Source organism: Sorex araneus, chromosome 7, assembly GCF_027595985.1.
Source record: "Sorex araneus isolate mSorAra2 chromosome 7, mSorAra2.pri, whole genome shotgun sequence".
Lineage (NCBI taxonomy): Eukaryota > Metazoa > Chordata > Mammalia > Eulipotyphla > Soricidae > Sorex > Sorex araneus.
In genome coordinates, this window is record NC_073308.1 from 57645551 (window position 1) to 57665189 (window position 19639).

The 19639-nt window shown below is 41.5% G+C and overlaps 1 protein-coding gene across 1 annotated transcript; it reads right to left on the minus strand.

Moving 5' to 3' along the window:
- Positions 1 to 14508: 14508 nt before the first annotated feature.
- LRAT (lecithin retinol acyltransferase) lies at positions 14509 to 19556 on the minus strand. The gene is made up of 3 exons (XM_004606168.2): positions 19488 to 19556; positions 18659 to 19199; positions 14509 to 14661 (listed from the first exon to the last, which is right to left on the minus strand). Exons 1-3 carry the CDS (start codon positions 19538 to 19540, stop codon positions 14509 to 14511), a joined length of 747 nt encoding a protein of 248 aa, XP_004606225.2. The 5' UTR covers positions 19541 to 19556.
- Positions 19557 to 19639: the final 83 nt, after the last annotated feature.

Genomic DNA, 19639 nt, shown 5'->3' on the forward strand with positions numbered 1-19639 from the left:
CGCAAAAAAGTTTAAAACAACTTTTCGTAGAAGCTTCTGTAGTAACCGTAAATGGTCACTAGAGGGAGATGTTGCCTCATGGAGCGCAAAAGATAACGTTCTTGGAAGTAGCCTCTTCCAGCTGTTTACTGTTTATTCTTTCCTTCAATAGCCCCCAATATAAAGGAAACAACACAAACCAAGTGTCATCAATATGTACTACATTTATATTATAGAACTTTGTGTTAGATAAAACCACATTTTAAAAACCATTCCAAGACTGGAGAGACAGAACAAGGTGCAAGGCACTTGCCTTGTTTAGGGCTCACCCCAAATAGCCCCTGGAGTCACGACTGAGCACAGAGGGAAGAATAGCCCCTGCACCGCTGGGTATTGTCCCACCCCCCTTTCTACCACTATCCCCACACACACAGAAATGACCATTCTACCCTTCCAGTACTTACTCCTTGAAGTCAGATTACTCGAAATCTTTCATTTTGCTATTAATAGTTGTATTTTTCAAATTCAATACAATTTCTACCATAAGCTTGTAAAAATAAATTGTCTATTCAATTTCTTCTCAAGATTCCTAGGAAACTAGAATTCCTTTTCAACAATCCCAAACATTTCAATAATCCCAAGTATGGGATTATTATAAATTTGCTACCAAGTTTATTTCTGGGAGAAAGTGACCCAAATGAATTAGGATAAAGGAGAACATTTATATAGAGATGTCTTTGACTTAAAAGAAGCCAAACATTGACAGATGTTTGTTTATTTGAGAAAGAAAAAGAATTCTGCAAGCCTCGGGAAAATATTCACCATAAACCATGGGAGAATTAGTTAATAAAAGTTGGAAAAGAAATGCAAGGATGGGGCTTTTCCCTATATACAATGTAGGCTATTTAGATTAAAGTCATTAAATTAGACAAAAAAAATACTCCCTGAAATACGAATTCCCAAAGGGGAGAGAAGCAATGAGAACCACCTATGAATGAGAGTACTGGGTCATTGTTCCAACTCACTGACCCTTCCTCAGCAAGAGAGTTTGCACCTGCAGGTGAATTTGAGCTCTTGATGATTCTGGGATGTGAGTATTGGTGCCACGATGATCTTAAGGTAGGGAGGGGTTTTTTTCCTCTTGTGATAGTAAGAGGAAAAAATAGCTAGCAAACTGTGCTAGCTTTATCTCTAGTAAATTTAACTCCCATGGTTGACATTTATCTTTCCAAGAGAGCTTTCCAAAGTAACTCTGGAGATTAAGCTCTCAATACAGGAGTGAATTAAAGTGATCCTTTGCTGAATGGTCAGAGCTGTTTGTTAACACTAAGATCTTGTCCTCCTGCTGTTTAAAACTAAACGAAAACATTAGAAATCGTGTTAGGTAGTATGAAGGGGGAGTTGGTGCCTCTGAGAGATGCTCAATTCACAAGATCAGGAAACAAACATGTACTTGTTTGTAAATATGTAACTTTGTAATAGTGAGATGAAATTTGTAAACGCTTCCTTGTTGATGAGAACTCTTCTGTCCTGTCTCACTTTAAGATGGGCTTCCTTGGGTAACAAATGGCAGTGGAATATGAGCCTAAAGACATCTCACAGATCAGTTGACTGAGGGAACTGCAAAGCCTCACTTCCAATCTAAGCGTGGTAACCCTTGCACACCCATCTTGGCTCACCATCCTGACTCTCCAACCCTCGGTCACCAATCCTAGCCCTCCAATCCCGACTCTCCAACCCTCGCCAATATTCACTCTCCAATTTTGTTTACTTTTAACCCATCTACTCTCCCTCGGGGCCCCGTTTTCTCAAATAGGGGCCACTCGGAGAAGAGCTCAGCAGTCAGTCACCAGTGAGTGGTGCTTCGCCAGGTGCCTTCGAGCTGCATCTTTTGGGGCCATGTGGTATCAGGGATGAAATTCATGACCTGCACGTGGCTGGTATTTGATCAGTCTCTCCGACCCCCCACTCTCATTCATAATAAATGCATTTGTATTTCAAACTGTGTTAGCATCATTGACTTACTTAAGCCTGAACTAAAATTAATGTTCCATCAGAATGATTTAAATATAATTATTTCAATGTAACCTATCAAGACAACTGCAATCTAGAATGCTTGTTTTTTATCCCAATCCTGTTTATTCTAGATGCACGTGAACCAGAATGAATTAGCATTTTTTTCTCTGGTTCAGTCTAGTTAGCCCTACGTAGCCTAGATAGATGTTTTTAGTTTTATTGAATGAGTTGAGGATAAAGTCTGTAGGGTGTCTTGATTTTAATTTTATTTTTGGTTTGGGGGCCACACAAGGCAATGTTCAGGGCTTACTCCTAGCTCTGGGCCCAGGAATCACTCCTATGCTCAGAGGAACATATAAAGTGTCAGGGATAGATTCCCAAGTCAGCCGCATGCAAGGCAATCACCTTATCCACTGTACTATCTCACCAACCATATTTATTTTTTTATTTTTTTTTTAATTTTTTATTGTGGAAAGTTACAAAGTTACAAAGTTTTCAGGTTTAAATCTCAGTTATACAATGCTCGAATACCCATCCCTTCACCAGTGCTCATATTCCACCACCAAGAATCCCAGTATAGCTCCACCCCGCCCCCTCACACCCCAAACCCCCCCACGCCCCTAGCCCCCCCACCCTAAGCCCCCCCCCGCCTGTGTAACTAATAAATTTCACTTTACTTTCACTTTGATTGCATACAATATTTCAACAAAAACTCACTATTATTGTTTGGAGAGTCTCTCCCCTAAAGTCAGACCTGCTGAAAGGAAGCATTAGATAATTTGTTTTCCATTGCTGAGGATGAAGAAGTGTGAGGTCGAGTGACCACACTTAGCGGCCTCTCAGTTTTGGGTTTCTGTAATTTAGTATTTTAGTAACTAAGTCCAGAGAGATATCTGCCAGAAGTTGCATCGTTGCCAACTTGTACTTCTCAGTTACATTATATTCCACATATGAGTGCAATCTTTCTATGTCTGTCTCTTTCTTTCTGACTCATTTCACTCAACATGATACTTTCCATGTTGATCCACTTGTATGCAAATTTCATGACTTCATGTTTCCTGACAGCTACATAGTATTCCATTGTGTAAATATACCAGAGTTTCTTTAGCCAATCATCTGTTTTCGGGCACTCTGGTTTTTTCCATATTGTGGCTATTGTGAACAGAGCGGCAATGAACATGGAAATGCAGATGTCATCTCTACTATACCTTTTTGCCTCTCCGGGATATATTCCCAGGAGTGGTATTGCTGGGTCAAATGGGAGCTCAATTTCTAACTTTTTGAGAATCGTCCATATTGTTTTCCAAAAGGGCTGAACCAGTCGGCATTCCCACCAGCAGTGAAGGAGAGTCCCTTTCTCCCCACATCCACGCCAACACCGCCAACCATATTTATTTTTAAACCCATCCCCACAGAGCCCCTTCCCTCCACCACTGTCCCAAAGACCCCCACCAACTGCCATTCCCCCACCCTGTAAGCTCATTCTATAGACAAAATCTTCAGTTTCAATGACTTTGACCATTTGTTGTTCCCTTCTTGTGTTGTTATTGTTGTTGTTGTTTTTTGTCTTCAATACTTGGGCTTGAACCTGAGTTGGCCACATGCAAAGCAAGTGCCTAAATCCCTGTGCTACTGGTGAAGGGATGGGTATTCGAGCATTGTATAACTGAGATTTAAACCTGAAAACTTTGTAACTTTGTAACTTTCCACAATAAAAAATTAAAAAAAAACAATAAAAAAAAGATATAATGGCCAGAATTCTTTAGCATGGCTGACTAAAAATCCAAATAAACCATCAGTTGAGAGTTGCTTAAATAAATAAATAAATAAATAAATAAATAAATAAATAAATAAATAAATCCCGGTGCTATCTGCAAAGAGTGAGGATTTTAACCTATAGGGTGCGACCATTCAAAGAGCTAAGCAAAGGGTTAAACAGGACATTTCCAATGCCTAATATTGATCATCACACATGGAACGGAACCCACGGCCTGAATTACAGCATTAATAGTAGTATTAGACACCAGGTCATGAGAAAACATGGGCACTTCCTCTTTATCCCACTCACTTCCCCGCCCCCCCCCCACTAACAATAAAAGCCTGGCGCGTCCCTTTCCACATCCACTGGGCACAGCGTCCTCCTTGCCCACAAGGATGGGAGAGGGGTTGGAAGGAAGGAATAAATGCTAAAAGTTTAATGGCACTAAGAAAGTTAGCTAAGAGACTAGACATTAGAAATCTTTCTTACATTGGCTGTCTATCTGTAGGGCGAAAACACCTTGGGAGTTGGAAGTGACAAGGTACTCATTCTTTAGAATCTATCTAGCACCGGGATTTATTTATTTATTTATTTATTTATTTATTTATTTATTTATTTAAGCAACCTGAGACCAGCCTTCAACAGTGTCACCTAAACATGCAGATTCTCCTGCCACTTACCTTTCCATACCACAACCTTGGCTGAGGAGACAGAATTTTAAGAACTATGATGTGGTGTTCAATAAAACCAAGCTCCCGGACATCTAATAGCCTAGTTCTCCCTCTTGGAGAACCTGAGAAACTACTGAGAGTCTATTGCCCACTCAGGAGAGCCTGGCAAGCTCCCTGTGGCATATTCATATCCCAAATACAATAACAGATATATTCATACCTCTTGGAGAGCCCAGCAAGCTACCGAGAGTATCCCGCCCACACAGCAGAGCGTGGCAAGCTACCGGTGGCGTATTTGATATGCCAAAACCAGTAATGATAAGTCTCATTCCCCTGACCCTGAAAGAGCCGCCAATCGTTGGGAAAGACGAGGAAGAAGAGGTTGCTAAAATTTCAGGGCTGAGTAACTAGACGTTACTGGTGCCCGCTCAAGTAAATCAATGAACAAAGAGATGACAGTGATACAGTGATACAGTGAAACAGTGATGTGGTGTTCAATCTGAAACTTCAGTCAGAACCCAGGTAATGATGATGGGGGAACATATATTCCCTTCTCCAGTCGAGTTCCTACTCGCTAGATATAACAGTATGATCTTAGAAAGAAATGAATGATCCTATGCTTTAACACAGAATACAGACTAGATTTGTGTTCTCACATGACATTGTTGACTGCACAACCTTGACTATTTCACCTGCTCATCCTCAGTTTTCTTAAGTATAAAACTAGAATAACATCTTCGTGGTTAAAAAGCAAGTCACTTAAGCCACAGATGCTCTTTCTTTTATTTTTTATACAGCAACAGTCATTTGACGAGCAGATATATATACATATGTGGATCTGCTCTTTATACATAAAGCACTTGAATGTGAGAAATATTAGATATTCTCTAAAGTCTCTTCCACCTCATTTACCATGCTAATGATTGCAATATTCCTTCTTTTGGGGGCAAAAACCTTTATTTTTCAACTTAGTCGCCCTGCTTCCAAGTTCAGTGGCCCCAAAACACATGTTCTAAAGGAAAGAATAGAAGCAGAACCTCCATTTTTGGTGTGGGAAGGTGTGGGCTTCTTTGCCCTGCCAGAAGTTAATGTACCAAGTCTGTGAGTGCAAATGTGGGGTGGTTGGTGATTCCACAGATTCTTGGATTCCTAGAGACTTCCCTGAACCCACCATGTCTCTTTCATACCATACAAAATTTGTGCTTCATACCACATCTTTATATTCTGACTTACAAATGGGTCAGTAAAAATTCTTTGAATCTCTCTAGAAAAAGAGCCAAGCAAAGGGTTGGGGGTGGAGGGATACCATACCAGGGGTCAGATAAAAGTTAATCTTTTCTACTCTTCTCATTGTCTGCTCTGCTACTTACTTAGATGGGAAGATAACTACAAGATCAAAGACTTTGCCTCAATGGTACCATTTCAAGTGACTGTTTTCTTCCAAATAAGCTGTGTAGGGTAATAACAGAGATTCCAGTTATCTGCTGGCAAATTTGCAGACCAATATGGAATAACCCAAGCCGAGTAGGAAGTATACATCAGAAAAATGAAGCGTTTCATTCTGGCTCTAGCCACGGATTACCTTGGGGCTTACATTACCCTCAACCACTTGCTTACAAGTAAACAAAGGGACTGAGTTGGTTGCTGTCGGTGGCGCATAAAGCCTTGCCATCTGGACTCTGAGCATATTGTCGTCTCTGAGTCAGCTGACCATCCCACCAGATGTTGCCTTAGTCACCCACTTCTGATATATTGGGGCTCAGAAATATTCATCTGCAGATCCTCCCCTCCTTTTGGGAATCTGTATCTCCCCATCCCACCACCATCACCACCACCCCCAAAGTAAAACCTGCTCTCCTACCTCCTCTGTTGTGAAAGATGCTCAGTGTTAGTCACTGTACCTCCAAGTCGGCACTACTATTTCTCCGCAGTCAGCTTATCACTGATATGGTAACAGTCCATGGTTTCACCAGGCTAGGGAACTAAATGTAATAACATTCTCTTTCAGTCTTTGACTGAGTGTTCATGCTACGTGTCACGTTCATTCTTCTTGCATGGGATAGCTCCTGTTGAGGGCTGGAGGTGTAACTCTGGGATAGAGACCCTTAGGAGGGCCTGAGCACGATCCCTGGAACCTTGCCTAACAAGAGCAAATTTCAGGTGAACTCTGATCAGAGAAGCCCTTGATCATTGAGACCAAACCTGAGGGAAAGAGAGCAAGTTTACTTTCAAATAGGAAATGATTAAATACAATAGTAAAATGCAAGAAGGAAATCCACGGTTTTTCAATTATATGGAAATAAACTTAATTATGCAGCAAAGAGCTCAACTCCCAAACTCTTCCCCTGGAGTCAAGCAGATGAGTCTGTTTAAGCCACGTAGTTCTCTCAGATTCCACAGTCCTCATAAACTCTCCAGCTCAAACTCTTATCTCGAACTTTTATTTCTTCTTGTTAAAAGAGGACTAATGACTGCAACTCATCTCCCCTACTAATCTCACTTTCTAGAACAAACAAAAGGACAGACTGACTAACTTTGGGGGGATTAGTTGGAGGCCTGTCAGGAAACCAAATAAAGGGCAGTGTTCTGAGAATCTTTGCTCTAACCTCAACAAGGCCGACCACAAATCTTTTGTTTCTCCACCTGGAACTGTAGTGCATAGGGGCAAATAATGTCAAGAAATGTGTGTTCCTTCATTCCTTAAAAAAAAAAAAAAATTGGGGTGAGGACCTTGTTTGTCAGTTCCATATCTGGTGCTGAGTGATGGCTCCCCCAGGCTGGAAAGGGACTCAAGAGTCCCACAGGTCAGAGGAGGCGAGTCTTCTACCACTTGGCCTGTCCTGGTCCCTCAAAAGTGCATCAATTTAGAGATTAGATCTGCCATGGTCAGCACGAGGAGCACCAGCAAGGGGCAACAAGCTGGCTGAGCTCCCTAGGGCGGGGGTCGGGGGGGAGCTGGCCCGCTGAGATCCTCCCTCAGAGATCCCCTGGTTCTGCTCTCCGCCCCTGGCCTTCATTCTTTCCGTTTCCAGAATTCTTTCCCCATGGTACTTGGTTCTCAATTCACTTCCTGTGTTTCTTTTCGACAAGACAGTCGTTGCGACAAGGCCTCCTCCAGGAAGGCCGCCGGTCTACTGCGAAGGGAAAACCCTTCACTGTGGCTCAAGTTCCCTGTCAGTCATTGGTAACCAGGCAGAGGGGAAGTACAGAATTGAGGTGTAGGGGAGAGTTTGGGGCGGTGGGAGTGGAGGAAATAGGAAGGCCTGGGAAGGTAATAAATCTTATCACTCAAGCACCGAGGCAGGCATCACACCCCAAAGCTGTCTACCTCATCAATTTGGGGATTGGGCTTCTCTGGTTCTATATAAAAGGAAGATTTCTCAAAAATATTCTTCTCTCTGGAGGAGGGGGATTCAGTCAAGTATCCAAGTGTTTTCTTCATCCAATACAATGAGGACGAAGAAGAAAGAGGTTGAGGGGTGAGGCTGAGGGTGGGAGAGGTGTCTCAAAAAAGGTTCAGTTAAGAAAACCTGGGGCTGGAGCAATAGCTGGTTCGATCCCCAGCATCCCATATGGTCCCCTGAGCACCACCAGGAGTAATTCCTGAGTGCAGAGCTAGGAGTAACCCCTGTGCATCCCCAGGTGTGACCCCCCCCAAAAAAAGAAAACCTAAGTATTTTGGGTAAAATGTGTGCTGGTGGGTATTATAATACACTAGTCTCTCTCTCACCTTCAATCTTCTCTAAAATCCTCACATTGGGCATCAGAACAGGAACCAGTTGTCCAGACTCTGGGATAAGTGGAACCAGGTTCATTGGTTCTTACAATCTAATTTGGGAGGGGGGGCTTTGGAATAGAATGGACCTGGATTGAGACATATATTGGATTGAGGCACAATTTTGTGCCACCTCGAGTCCCGTCAAATTCATTCTTTTAAAATTTTTTTCTTAATCTCGATGAGAAAGAGTTACAAACTTGTTTATGTCTGGGCTTTAGTCTTGCAATGTTCCAACACCCACCCCTTCACCAGTGGACATTTCTCACCACTATATCCCCAGTTTCCCTCCGCCACTTCATCCCCACTGCATTAAGTTACATCTACCCAGTCATTTCTTTTCGGTATTTTGATGATTGAATGTGTCTCCTCTCAGTACTTCTCTTTATCCAAACTGTTCTCTATAATGTTTCCAAATTATTATTCTCCCACTCACATCAAAGCATCTAGCCCTCTTCAGAAGCAAGTCAGATACAAGGAGCTCCTTCAAAGGGGTTGCCATACTTTGAATCACAAGTTCGCACAACTTGGCAAGAACACGGGGCTCAAGGATTTTACCCATCTGAAGGTATCTGATCTAAAGGAGAGTCCAAAGCCCAGAGAATTATTTTCATTATGATCACCAAGATCACATAATGACTAGTCAGCCTAACGAGACACTTTGGCAATATTCAGGGTCAGAAACAAAACACAAAGGCTCAGGGAAAGCCAGGAAGTAGTAGAGGCAGGTTACACTGAGGGTTAAAGGCAGGAGAAAAACAAAAAAGTAGCAAGTCATAAACTCAATGGGAAGAAATATTTGGGATTGGGTTTATAATCGATGAGAAAGAATTGGGGTTTTTGTTGGGAGACAGTAACACTTTTGGACTGAACAAGAACAAGTGATGATAAGCTAGTTGAGATTCTTGTAGTCCCCACTTGTCTGTGTAGCCTTTAACCTCCATCCATTAAAAAAAAAAATGATGAAAATATTTTTTAACCTCAAAATCGAATTCTACCCTAGTATTTCACACTCATCAGATTCACCTGAAGCACTTGGAAGATCTATGAAAAGCCTCTTTCCATTCGCCCTTAATTTGTATAGTCCTATATGGTTTTGTCCCTTGTCTCACAGCATGAGGTAGAACTGTCCTTCCTCAGAGAAATGGTGAGCTTTTTATAAAGTACCAGGCAGCTTGATCTTAAAGCAACAACAAACACGTTATTGTTCTGACCACAAAGGGGTCCTGTGAAATGTGGAGATTTTATTACTCTGTGTCTTATTTCTAAGTCCAGAGATTTGCATGGCTTGGGAAAGAGAAGTCGCTCTCATTTAAAATATTTTTTTTGTTCTTTACAACTCAAGCAAGATATCGATGACATCCCTCTTTTACTAATCCCTGTAGACAGGTTTCGATCTGGTCAGTCTAATAACATACTTTGACAATATTAATTCAGGGTCAGAAACCGAAGTGACTGCCTAGACAAACTATTATTTTAAAATTTATTTATGGGACTGGAGTGATAGCACAGCAGGTAGGGCGTTTGCCTTGCATGCGGCTGACCCGGTTTGATTCCCAGCCTCTCATATGGTCTCCCGAGCACCGCCAGCAGTAATTCCTGAGTGCAGAGCCAGGAGTAACCCCTGAGCATCGCTGGGTGTGACCCAAAAAGAATAAATAATAAATAAATAAATAAATAAATAAATAAATAAATAAATAAATAAAATTTACTTGTCTTTTTTTTTTCTTCAGACTGAACAAGAAAGATGGAGTTTATTCTAAGTCATCCAGGCTTGTGTGGCCCTGTTTGTTGTACACTGAAGGTCTGCAAAAAGTCATTTTGTTCATTTGAAGGAAAGATTGTCCAATCTGTGGGAGACCTCAGGGCAACCAGGTGGTGTAATGAGGGTAAGCTGAACTTCTGGATCTGGCTCAAAGTGTTTCTGCAATCATAAAGTCTATCTCTGTGCCTGACTTCCCACATCTGAAGTGTGATCAGATATTTAAGGATTCAACCCAGTCACCATTCTGACCCAATGCAAAGCATATTCAAGACTGGCTTGAGGACTTGCTCCACCTCATTCTTCACTCCTATACCACCCACAACCCAAGAACAGCCAGCGGCTGCTTTGTATCGCAAATCTGGCTCTGGAGTTTCTGCCCAATGCTCTAATGGCTTCTCTTTGTTGTTGCTTGATTTGTTTATTTAATATTACACAGATCTCAGGTTAGGTTCCAAGATGTATATAAGAGATCATTTTTATGTGAAGATAAAGTTCACATAAAGATTTAATTCCAAATGCACAGAACTGTGTTTGGTAAAGGAAACTTTTTCAGTGTACCAAGTTTAAGAACCGTGATCTGACACAACGTCAAATTCAAAGACGAGAAACTGTTGTCTAAAATATTCTTTATTTAACATGCATATATACCAAATGTAAAATTAGTCAAGGTAACAGAGCTAGAGTGGTTAAACTAAAAACAGTCAGGTGAGACAGAGATTGGCCACCATTATTTCTTAAATGTTTCTCATCTATAACAGATGATCTTTACTACCAGAAAAACTTTGATATGTCTAGGAAAATAATTTATATTATACTTGACAGTAAATAGTAGCACTGCAGCACTGTTGTCCCATTGTTCATCAATTTGCTCAAGTGGGCACCAGTAACATCTCCATTGTGAGATTTGTTGCTACTGTTTTTGGCGTATTTAATATGCCACAGGTAGCTTGCCAAGTTCTGCCCTGTGGGCGGGATACTCTCAGTAACTTGCCGGGCTCTCTGAGAGGGACAAAGGAATCAAACCCGGGTCACCTGCATGCAAGTCAAACGCCCTACCCACTGTACTATCTATCGCTCTGGGAAACAAGATACACATCTACTGTCTGAAAAAAGAGGGGCTGGGAACATTTGGCAGTGCTATGGGGTCACTCCTGATGGTGCTTTGGGTTTATATGCAGTTCCAAGGATCAAACCGAGGTTGGCTTTATCTAAGGCAAGCTCCTACACCCCTGTGCAATCACCCTAGCTCTAAAGAAAATAATTATTAAGCAACAAAATATACTTTTTTGCATGACCTTAGAGAGAAACATACCTAGTAAAACAGTGGTCCGTAAAAGCCAATATACATGTTGATTTACTTTTCAAAAACCAACTTTCAAGAGGAAAGGATAAATGAGTCTTCCCTGGCACCCACCAAGAGTTACTCATGAGACAAATATAATAATTTAGTTAAAATCTATAGGCACTTTTTTGACATGTGGCTCTCCTTCTTATAGTTAGTCTCCTAAGGCGCCCCCCTTCTCTGTCCTGTCTTGCCCTTTCCTCTGCCTACCTTCACCCCTGCCAACCCTTACTCCATAGTTTTAGGAGCCCCAAAACTCCATTGCTTTTTTCATGAAGTCCCAAATTTTGGTCTTCTTAAGACCAGCCTCTTGACCACCGTTTCCTTTTGTTGCATCTGTTTATGCTCTAACCTCTGCACCACTCACCTTTGCCCAAATGATCCTAGGCAACACACGATGGAGTAAGTACCTCATGCTTCTATCTAGGCTCCTTAAAGTCATTTCTCACATGTCTGTTCATGGTGTTCTCAATAGCATCCCGCCCCGTATCTAACTCTCTGAAATACACTCCATTGTCCTAAGTCTCAGCAGTTACTAGTTTGACTTATGTAAGGTCAACTACTTCTTATCCTAGTCTCTCGAGAAGCTCTACTGAATAGTCTCAATACCCGTTTATGAAACCATCAAGTTTGCAGGAAAGATCCATGTGTCATTCATTTATCTTTTCCTCCCAACACTTACATTATTTCATCTTATCCCCTGCAGTCATATTTTGCCTCATTTAAATCACATGACAAAACAAGTGAGGAAAAACATTACAACAGACAACTACCTGATTATGATTTCACAATTAGAATAGAAATACATAAATATTAGGGATTTGCCAGTTCACATGGAAGAATCTTAGGAAGTCAAGAGAAATTCATGAAGGCACATTAATAATTCAGAGATTTTCTCCCATAATCACAAGCAGAAATTTCTTTTTCTACTTTGTCAGTTATGGATCAAACCGAATATCACAAAATAAAAACTCTCCCTTTCCTCTAAGAAACTGAATAAACTCTAGTATTATGGAACATTTAATAAAAACTTCACCCAGTTTTCTCTTCCTATTAGTGATATGATGAGATCATTTCCCATTTCTCAGTTTAATCCCAACATCACCTCCTTCAGATAAAATTCTTTGAAACTTCAGGAATATTTAATTGTCTTTGCATTTTCGCATCACTGTATATACTGCAAAACAGATGACTACAAATATTTATTCTGGACTATGAAATTGCTACAGGTCAGTGCCTAGTATTTAATGAGGTCTCAAACAAATGATGAACCGAATCTTGCTTTAAGTGTATGAAATGAGTCAAGACTAATTATGTTAATTCTGACCTAAAGAACTTCCTTGACATTTAATGAGGGATCATTATCTTCCAACAGAGATTTAACATCAGACAGAAATACTGAAGTTTCAAATAAAAGGTGTTAATTATGAGGACACAGTTTTCTTTTAAAAAGAATTTATTTAAACAAATGCTACAGGGTAATGGACAGTAAGTGAAAATCCACTAATACAATTGGAGTTCTCATTGAGAGCGCATTTACATATACACTTAGGATTGTTTTAATTTGTAAGAAGAGGCCCCTATAACACCTGCATCCTGTGATGTTGTCATCTCATGTTTTAATTGTTTGAAACATCTAAATGAGTAAACACAATGTTTAGTTATTATTAAACTCCAACTGAATTTGTTGTGGGCAAATTAAGAGGTGATAAAACATCAGTTACACCAAACTGCTGTTAAATTTGTTCTAGTTGGATCCCTAAGTGAATGACCCCTGCTTCCTTATACTACTCATTATATGACTCATTATTTTGTGATTCTAGATAGTTTATAAAGAAATTTTAATCTTGAAATGCAAGTCTGGTTTGTGTCATAATGTTCAGAATTTGGTAATTTTTCAAAAGTGCTGGAATACTCACAGACTTTAGCACTGTTACGTCTTAATTCTGATTTTAAAATGCCTCAAAGTAATCCAGTTCCACAACTGTAAGAATGCAAACACTTCAGAATTACTTCTAACAGTGAGTTCCTTTGGTCCTACTTGTTTGGGTGTAGTTGTTGCTGAGACAGTCTTTTTTTTTAAATATGTAAACTATTTCACATTGAAATGGGGAAAACAGACTGGAAAACAGATCTGAGGATGTTTTAATAAGTATACAGTACATTAGTAAATGGTTAATCAACTCCATACAATGACTATAAGCAAATGAGAGCTTAGGAACAAGGACTTAAGAAAAGGAATGGAACTTGTACAAGTTCCACAAAAGTATTTGCCTCTACCAATGCTTTATGGTAACTGGTATAATATATAAAGCAGTTGAGATAATAAAGATGGTAAAGGACTCAAGAACAAATCTTTTGTTTCACCCGCCATGTGTGTATATAGATATCTTTTTAATTAATTATTGCATATACACGCCAGGTATCAAAATTAGTTGAATCCTATTTCCATTCATTCATCCCTTAAAAATAGTCTAAAATAAGTACAAATCAAAAGGGAAAAAAATTAAAAGGGTGCCAAGTTTCCTACTGAGAAATGGCAAGTCAAATTATTTAACAGGTGTTATAGTAGATATTTTGGCAAGAAAACAGACTTCTGTAATTCTAGTCAGTTACTTTTTCTATCATAAAACCTTAACTTTGCCCATCTGGTTTGAAGTAATTAAAGTAATCATAACTGACTGGATAACGTACACAGAACAATACATGAAAAAATTTAATTTTTTCTTTTTGCCAATCATCCAGCATGTTTTCATCTGAACAAAGGAAATATTTTAATAAAGTTTTTCAGTGAAAAGATAAATTTACAATAAAGTTTTGTGTTCTCATTCAATAAATCTTCCTCTCTTCCAATTCAGGCCCCACAGAAGAGCAATGATTATAAGAGAAACATGAAACACAAATAATCTCCTGTGGCCATCTTCTCGGGGGTTGGTTTTCTTGTAATGATGATCCCTATCGCAAATTCTTAGGGTTCCAAGAGCCGCACCGTGCTTTAAATGGAACTGCCTGCAGAGATTCTGAAAGCCTTTGTTCTTGGACTTACACAGTAAGCACTTGGCGTGATTCTCAATCACATTTTTTATCCAGAACACAGTGTTACAGGTCACATTTTTCTCAATAATACTTATACTGATTCGTGCTCTATAAATATAAACATATTTACGCACAGAATACACACACTGACACCGGGAGATGAAGTTAGCCAGCCATCCATAAGATAAATGGAATAAAAATTGCAGGAAGTGTAGCATATGATGCCAAGCCCAGATAGACTATAGACGCCAATCCCAAGACTGCAGAAGCAAGAACACTTCTCTGATCACGAATAATTATCTTCACAATCTCACAAAACTGGAAAATAAAATGTCAGAATATTAGCAAAGGTGGCTAAACCGAAAAATGAAGAAAAATGGCATATACCAAAAAGTAAAGCATGGTCTCCCCTGCTAGTCTGTCTTCGCTTTAAAGTTAAGGAGTTTAAAATGTTAATGGTTCAGTTCCTTGATTCTGTATCAAGTTTCCAGGGAAACTCAAACAACTCTTAAGGCAACTGGATTACTAATGGCAGTTGCCTTTGTAAGTAGGAACTTTTATAGATTGAGAATGCACCCACATAATGTATTGGACAACCTATTGATAACATATTCTGAAATTAGATGACCAAAGAACTTTTTTAACTTGCCTAAATAGATAATTCCATTGTCATAATATTATAATTAAATTATAATTCAGTAGTTAGTTCAATACTTCCAACTGTTCTAAAATTTGTTGGTACTAATGATACTTTGGTTAACTCTCAAAAATGAAAATCAGTCTAACTTTATGATATTGCTTTTCCGGCTTAAATAAAACAAACTCTCCATTACTTATGTGATATAAGATTGGCTTTGTGACAGAGAGATAGTACAGGGATTAAGGTACATGCCTCACACACGGCTGACCCCAGAGGTTCAAACAAAGGGAAAAGGACAATGGACAATGAAAACAGACCCTAGGGTTCTGTCCACAGAACTTAAGTTTAAGCAAGTAGTGAGGGCCCTAGGCAGCAGAGGTGGACGAATATGACATGCTGGAGGTGGGTTCGTGCAGTAACATTATATGAAGTATTACTATTAATGCTATTTTAAATCAGGATGCCTCGATAAGTTTTAAACATGCCTCCCAAAAGTACTGTGTAAGGGCTGCGGTGATAGTACCGCAAGGAGGGTGAGGAGGGCGCTCACCTTGCATGAGGCCAGCCCGGTTTCAGTCCTGGCACCCCTCAAGGGCCTTCAAGGCCTGGCCTCACCTGCAAATGTTTGGGGCGGAGCGGGCACAGGGTGCCAGGGATCAAACTGGGTTAGCAGCAAACAAGGCATGCAATCTCCATACTGACCCCTATACTGTTTCCTCCATGTCTCCCCCAATATATTTTTAACACACAATATTGACTATCGCATTACAATTCATCTGTCTCACGTTTGTTAAAGAAGCAAGACATTAAGTAGAAAATACACAATTTTAAGGTGAGGAGAATTAAATCAAGAGAATAAGAAAATCTGCTTGGCAAATAATGGAAAGATATATACATATATAATATATACACACATTAATATATGTGTGTGTCATTAATATATGTGTGTGTATCCACATATACATGAGTAAGCTATCTTGATACAGCTATGGTTTCTCATTCTTTTTCACAATGAGGTAAACAATCATTGCAGACTGTCTGGCTATTAGGAATAGGACATTTTCTCAAGGAGCATCTTATATCTAATGTCCTGCCTTTGTTCACTGGGCCACCAGTCCAAGGAGGCATCTGTAGTGCTATTCAATCTGCCTTCCTAAAAGGTATTCTAAAAGACAAGTAGGATCACTTTTCTGAGCATTAAATCTCTAGAAATTATAATGGCCATTTGCATTGATTTTTGACAAAGAAAAGTAATAAGAGCAAAGTAATAAACAAAATTCAATCTATAACACTTATAATAATAATAGCTGCTAATTAAATGGATTTACAGTCTACAAAATAGTAAAATTGTCAATAGCATAAAATCCTTTAATTTTATAATTCCTAAACTTGTGATGGAGTCTCACTTTGGGTCAAAGAGATGACTCAATAGAAAAAGACCTAGGAGGGATGCCAGCACAAAGCCAAGAGCAGCCCTGAACACCCCTAGGTGTGACCGTAAAAAAATAGTAGCACTGCACAGAAGTAAAAAATTTTCTTTCAGTTCATTTTCAAATTAGTAGCAGTGTTTTCATGAGGGAAGTGTTTGTTCTAGAGAGTTCTTGTAAACTCAAATTTAATTAAAAGACAGTGTACAGCTTTCCTGTTAGCGGGTGATAGTTGCATGTATGAAGAAATTCAGTGATCTGACCTGGAATCAATTCTTGACATTTCTGAAAAGCAAAACCTCTTTCAGTATTAATGATCTATTTACCTCTCTCAGGACTCACTCAAAAAGAACAGTTCTTAGAAATGGGAAATTCAGGATGGGGATACCCCCTCCCCCGCCCCCCCCCGGGAAATCTACAGGTCAAAAGGCTTGTTTGACCATTCAAAAGACAAAAAACTGTTTCACAAGAGGTACACAGCATCCACAGCAATTAAACCAGTTCTCTACACCTATAAAACGGTACAATCTTTCCAAAGAATAAAAAGGGATTGCAAACTACTTATTTGGGCAGATTAAATCTTTTATCACTTTTAAAAGTTCTTGTACTATCAAAATATATACATATAGTACTATATGTTCCATGAAAGGGTAACTCCAAATTACTGGGAGAAATACTGTTTATCCTTAGAGAAATAATTTTCTTAGTCCCTAAGCAAATCTGTTGGGCTTCCTTCTGTACACTCTCAGAGCCCTGCTTGTAAACGTGGTGACGTTTGTTTTTAAACAGGACTGAAAGGGAGCTGTGATTCCCAAGTCACTGTCCAGTGCTCAGAATCTATCTTTACTTTTCCTCGAAAAGAGTTCTTAGACTGAATTCTGTTGTGGCTCTATAAAAATCTACCAAGAATTTCATGTACTGACCAACAGAAAGCATACTCCCATGCTCCGCCACTGAGAGGAGCTAGAAAGATTCTCGCGAGTGAGTTCAAAACTGGATCAAGGATCAAGATGTAGAGCAGTACAATTTTTAAATGGTTACACAGACTTAGATTCTTTTGGTCCAAAAAATATTTGAACCTGAGTAAAACATGTGATCTATGTTGTGATTACCCTGTTTTCCACTAAGAAGCGTTATATTTATACCTCACCAACAACCGCAGTGAAGGCAGGGAAGCCTTCATTTACAAGCTAAACTGCAGACTTAAAGTGTTGAGAACTGTCTTTCAAAGTTAAGAGCTTTCCCGCAGAGAGCTGAGAGCTTAGTGTCAGTATGCAGCAGGTCTTGGTTCTGATTCAAGCCAGGCATGGTCCCCAAGCACCTTTGGGTCCTCAGCAGGAGCCAGGAACAGAACTTAAGCCTGGGCAGGTGTGACCCAACACACCTCCCTCCCGGCCCTCACTAAAAAAGTGGGTTCAAAAGGACTTAAAAGCTCAGCCTCCTCCCCCACCTTGCCAGGATGTGTGCCTAATTGAATCATCTTAAATTCTGATACTGTTCTATTTAATGACTCTTCTAGGAAACCAATAGTTCTTTCTGCTTGTTTTTCTTATCTCCAGGGAATCCCATAAACAATCTAACTCACCTTCGGGGCTAAATGGATAAAGGATGTTTCACAATGAAGGGGATTCAAGCCAACTAAGAATTTAGAATAGCGAGGGATTTAAAAATTCCCCGCTGAAGAGCCTTCCCAAAGACTATTGATAGCTTCTAAAAAGCAAAGGACAATAGCTCTATGCAGTTTAGAGAGGAGGGGGAAAAAACTGCAAGCTTCTTTAGCAATTTAGAAACGAAGTGAAGGATTTCACAAAAAAAATCCTAAGCACCTTCCTTCTCATTGCAATGCGTGGGGGAAGCCGCAAGCGCGCGGCAATTTCTGTAAGCTCCCCGAGTCAGGTGACTTGTTGTCATTTGTCATTTCCACTATTGAGGCTGGCCATCCCGCCGGCTTCTGTCGTTACCCCAGGGCAGCTGTGGGAGTTGCTGGCAGCTAGAGGGCTCTGCCACGCTCTAGCACTGCCAATTTCCAGGGCCCCAGGACACAGGCTCCTCGCACGCGTATTTACCAGGTCTGTCTTAGGAACATCAAAGCGCTCAAAGACTCAATCTAGAACTTCTAAGAATGGTGTGGAAGCGGCGGTGGGGGGAGGGGAGGGTTAGGCAGCCTGGAGGAAGGTCCCCACCCCGCTCCCAGGAGAGAGAAAAGGTTAGGGAGGGGAAGGGAGCGCCAGGGGGTGGCGCAGCGCACCTTGTCGGACTGGTGGCTGACCGCGGTGCCGAATCTGCAGTAGGTGACGAAGTGCTCGCAGTTGTTCCAAAGCAAGCTGTAGGGAGACAAGCCCATGAGCTTCTCCGCCCTCCGCGCCACCTCCTCGTTGAGCAGCGCCTTCTTCTTGAGGGACTTGTCCAGGTGATTGACCAGGATGTCGGCTCCGTAGGCGAAGTCCTCCACCGTGTCCACGCGGATGCTGGCCACCTTGCTAATGACGCCGAGCAGGAGACGCTTGCTGGACACCACCGGCTGCGTGAGCTCCTGATTGTCGGTCAGGGCCAGCAGGATGTCGGGCATCAGGTGGGCGACACGGTTGTTGCCCAGGTAGATACCGTAATGGGTCAAGTGGATCCGGGGCACCTCCAGCACGTCGCCGCGAAGGAAGGAACTGATGTCGTAGAACCGGCCCTTGGCTTTGTCCTCGGCCGGCTCGCCCGAGCTGAACAGTTTGAAGTTGGAGATGAGGAGCAGCTTCTCCAACAGGAAGGTCACCACCTCCTGCATCGGGTTCTTCATCCTGCAAGGCAAAGGGAGCACTGAGGGAGGCGCTGCTGCCTCTCCGGTACTGGCCGGCTCGGCCCAGGTGAGCTCGCCCGACTGGGCCCGCGGGACTGCAGCCCACCTGCAGGCCGGTGGCTCGACGCTGCAGCCGAAAGCGCCTACGAGAGGGGGATCGGGGACGGGAAAGGCCGGGAGAAGCCTGGTGGGGCTGCACTGGCTCGGCCGGCCGAGAGGACGAGCGTCAAGCGGCTGCTGATTGCCTGCTACGGGGCTCGCGGTGCGGCGAGGAGGCAAAGGGGCTCACCTGGAGGTAGGGTCGGGGCTCAGCGCAGCGCTGGGTGCTCGGCGGGGCAGCATTCGCCGGGGCCTTTTATCGCCGTCGAGGGGGGTGTGGCCGATCGCCGTCACAGACCCAGCGAGAGCGCTGATTGGACGGCGGCGGCGAGCCCCACTCGC

What these genes read in the sequence shown, in the direction of transcription:
- LRAT (XM_004606168.2), bottom strand. Translation starts at nt 19,540, where the DNA reads ATGCTGCCCCGCCGAGCACCCAGCGCTGCGCTGAGCCCCGACCCTACC. An exon ending in AGCCCCGACCCTACCTCCAG is followed by an intron (nt 19,200 to 19,487) that starts GTGAGCCCCTTT and finishes TTTGCCTTGCAG; the next exon opens with GATGAAGAACCCGATGCAGG. An exon ending in TCAGCCACCAGTCCGACAAG is followed by an intron (nt 14,662 to 18,658) that starts GTGCGCTGCGCC and finishes TTTATTTTCCAG; the next exon opens with TTTTGTGAGATTGTGAAGAT.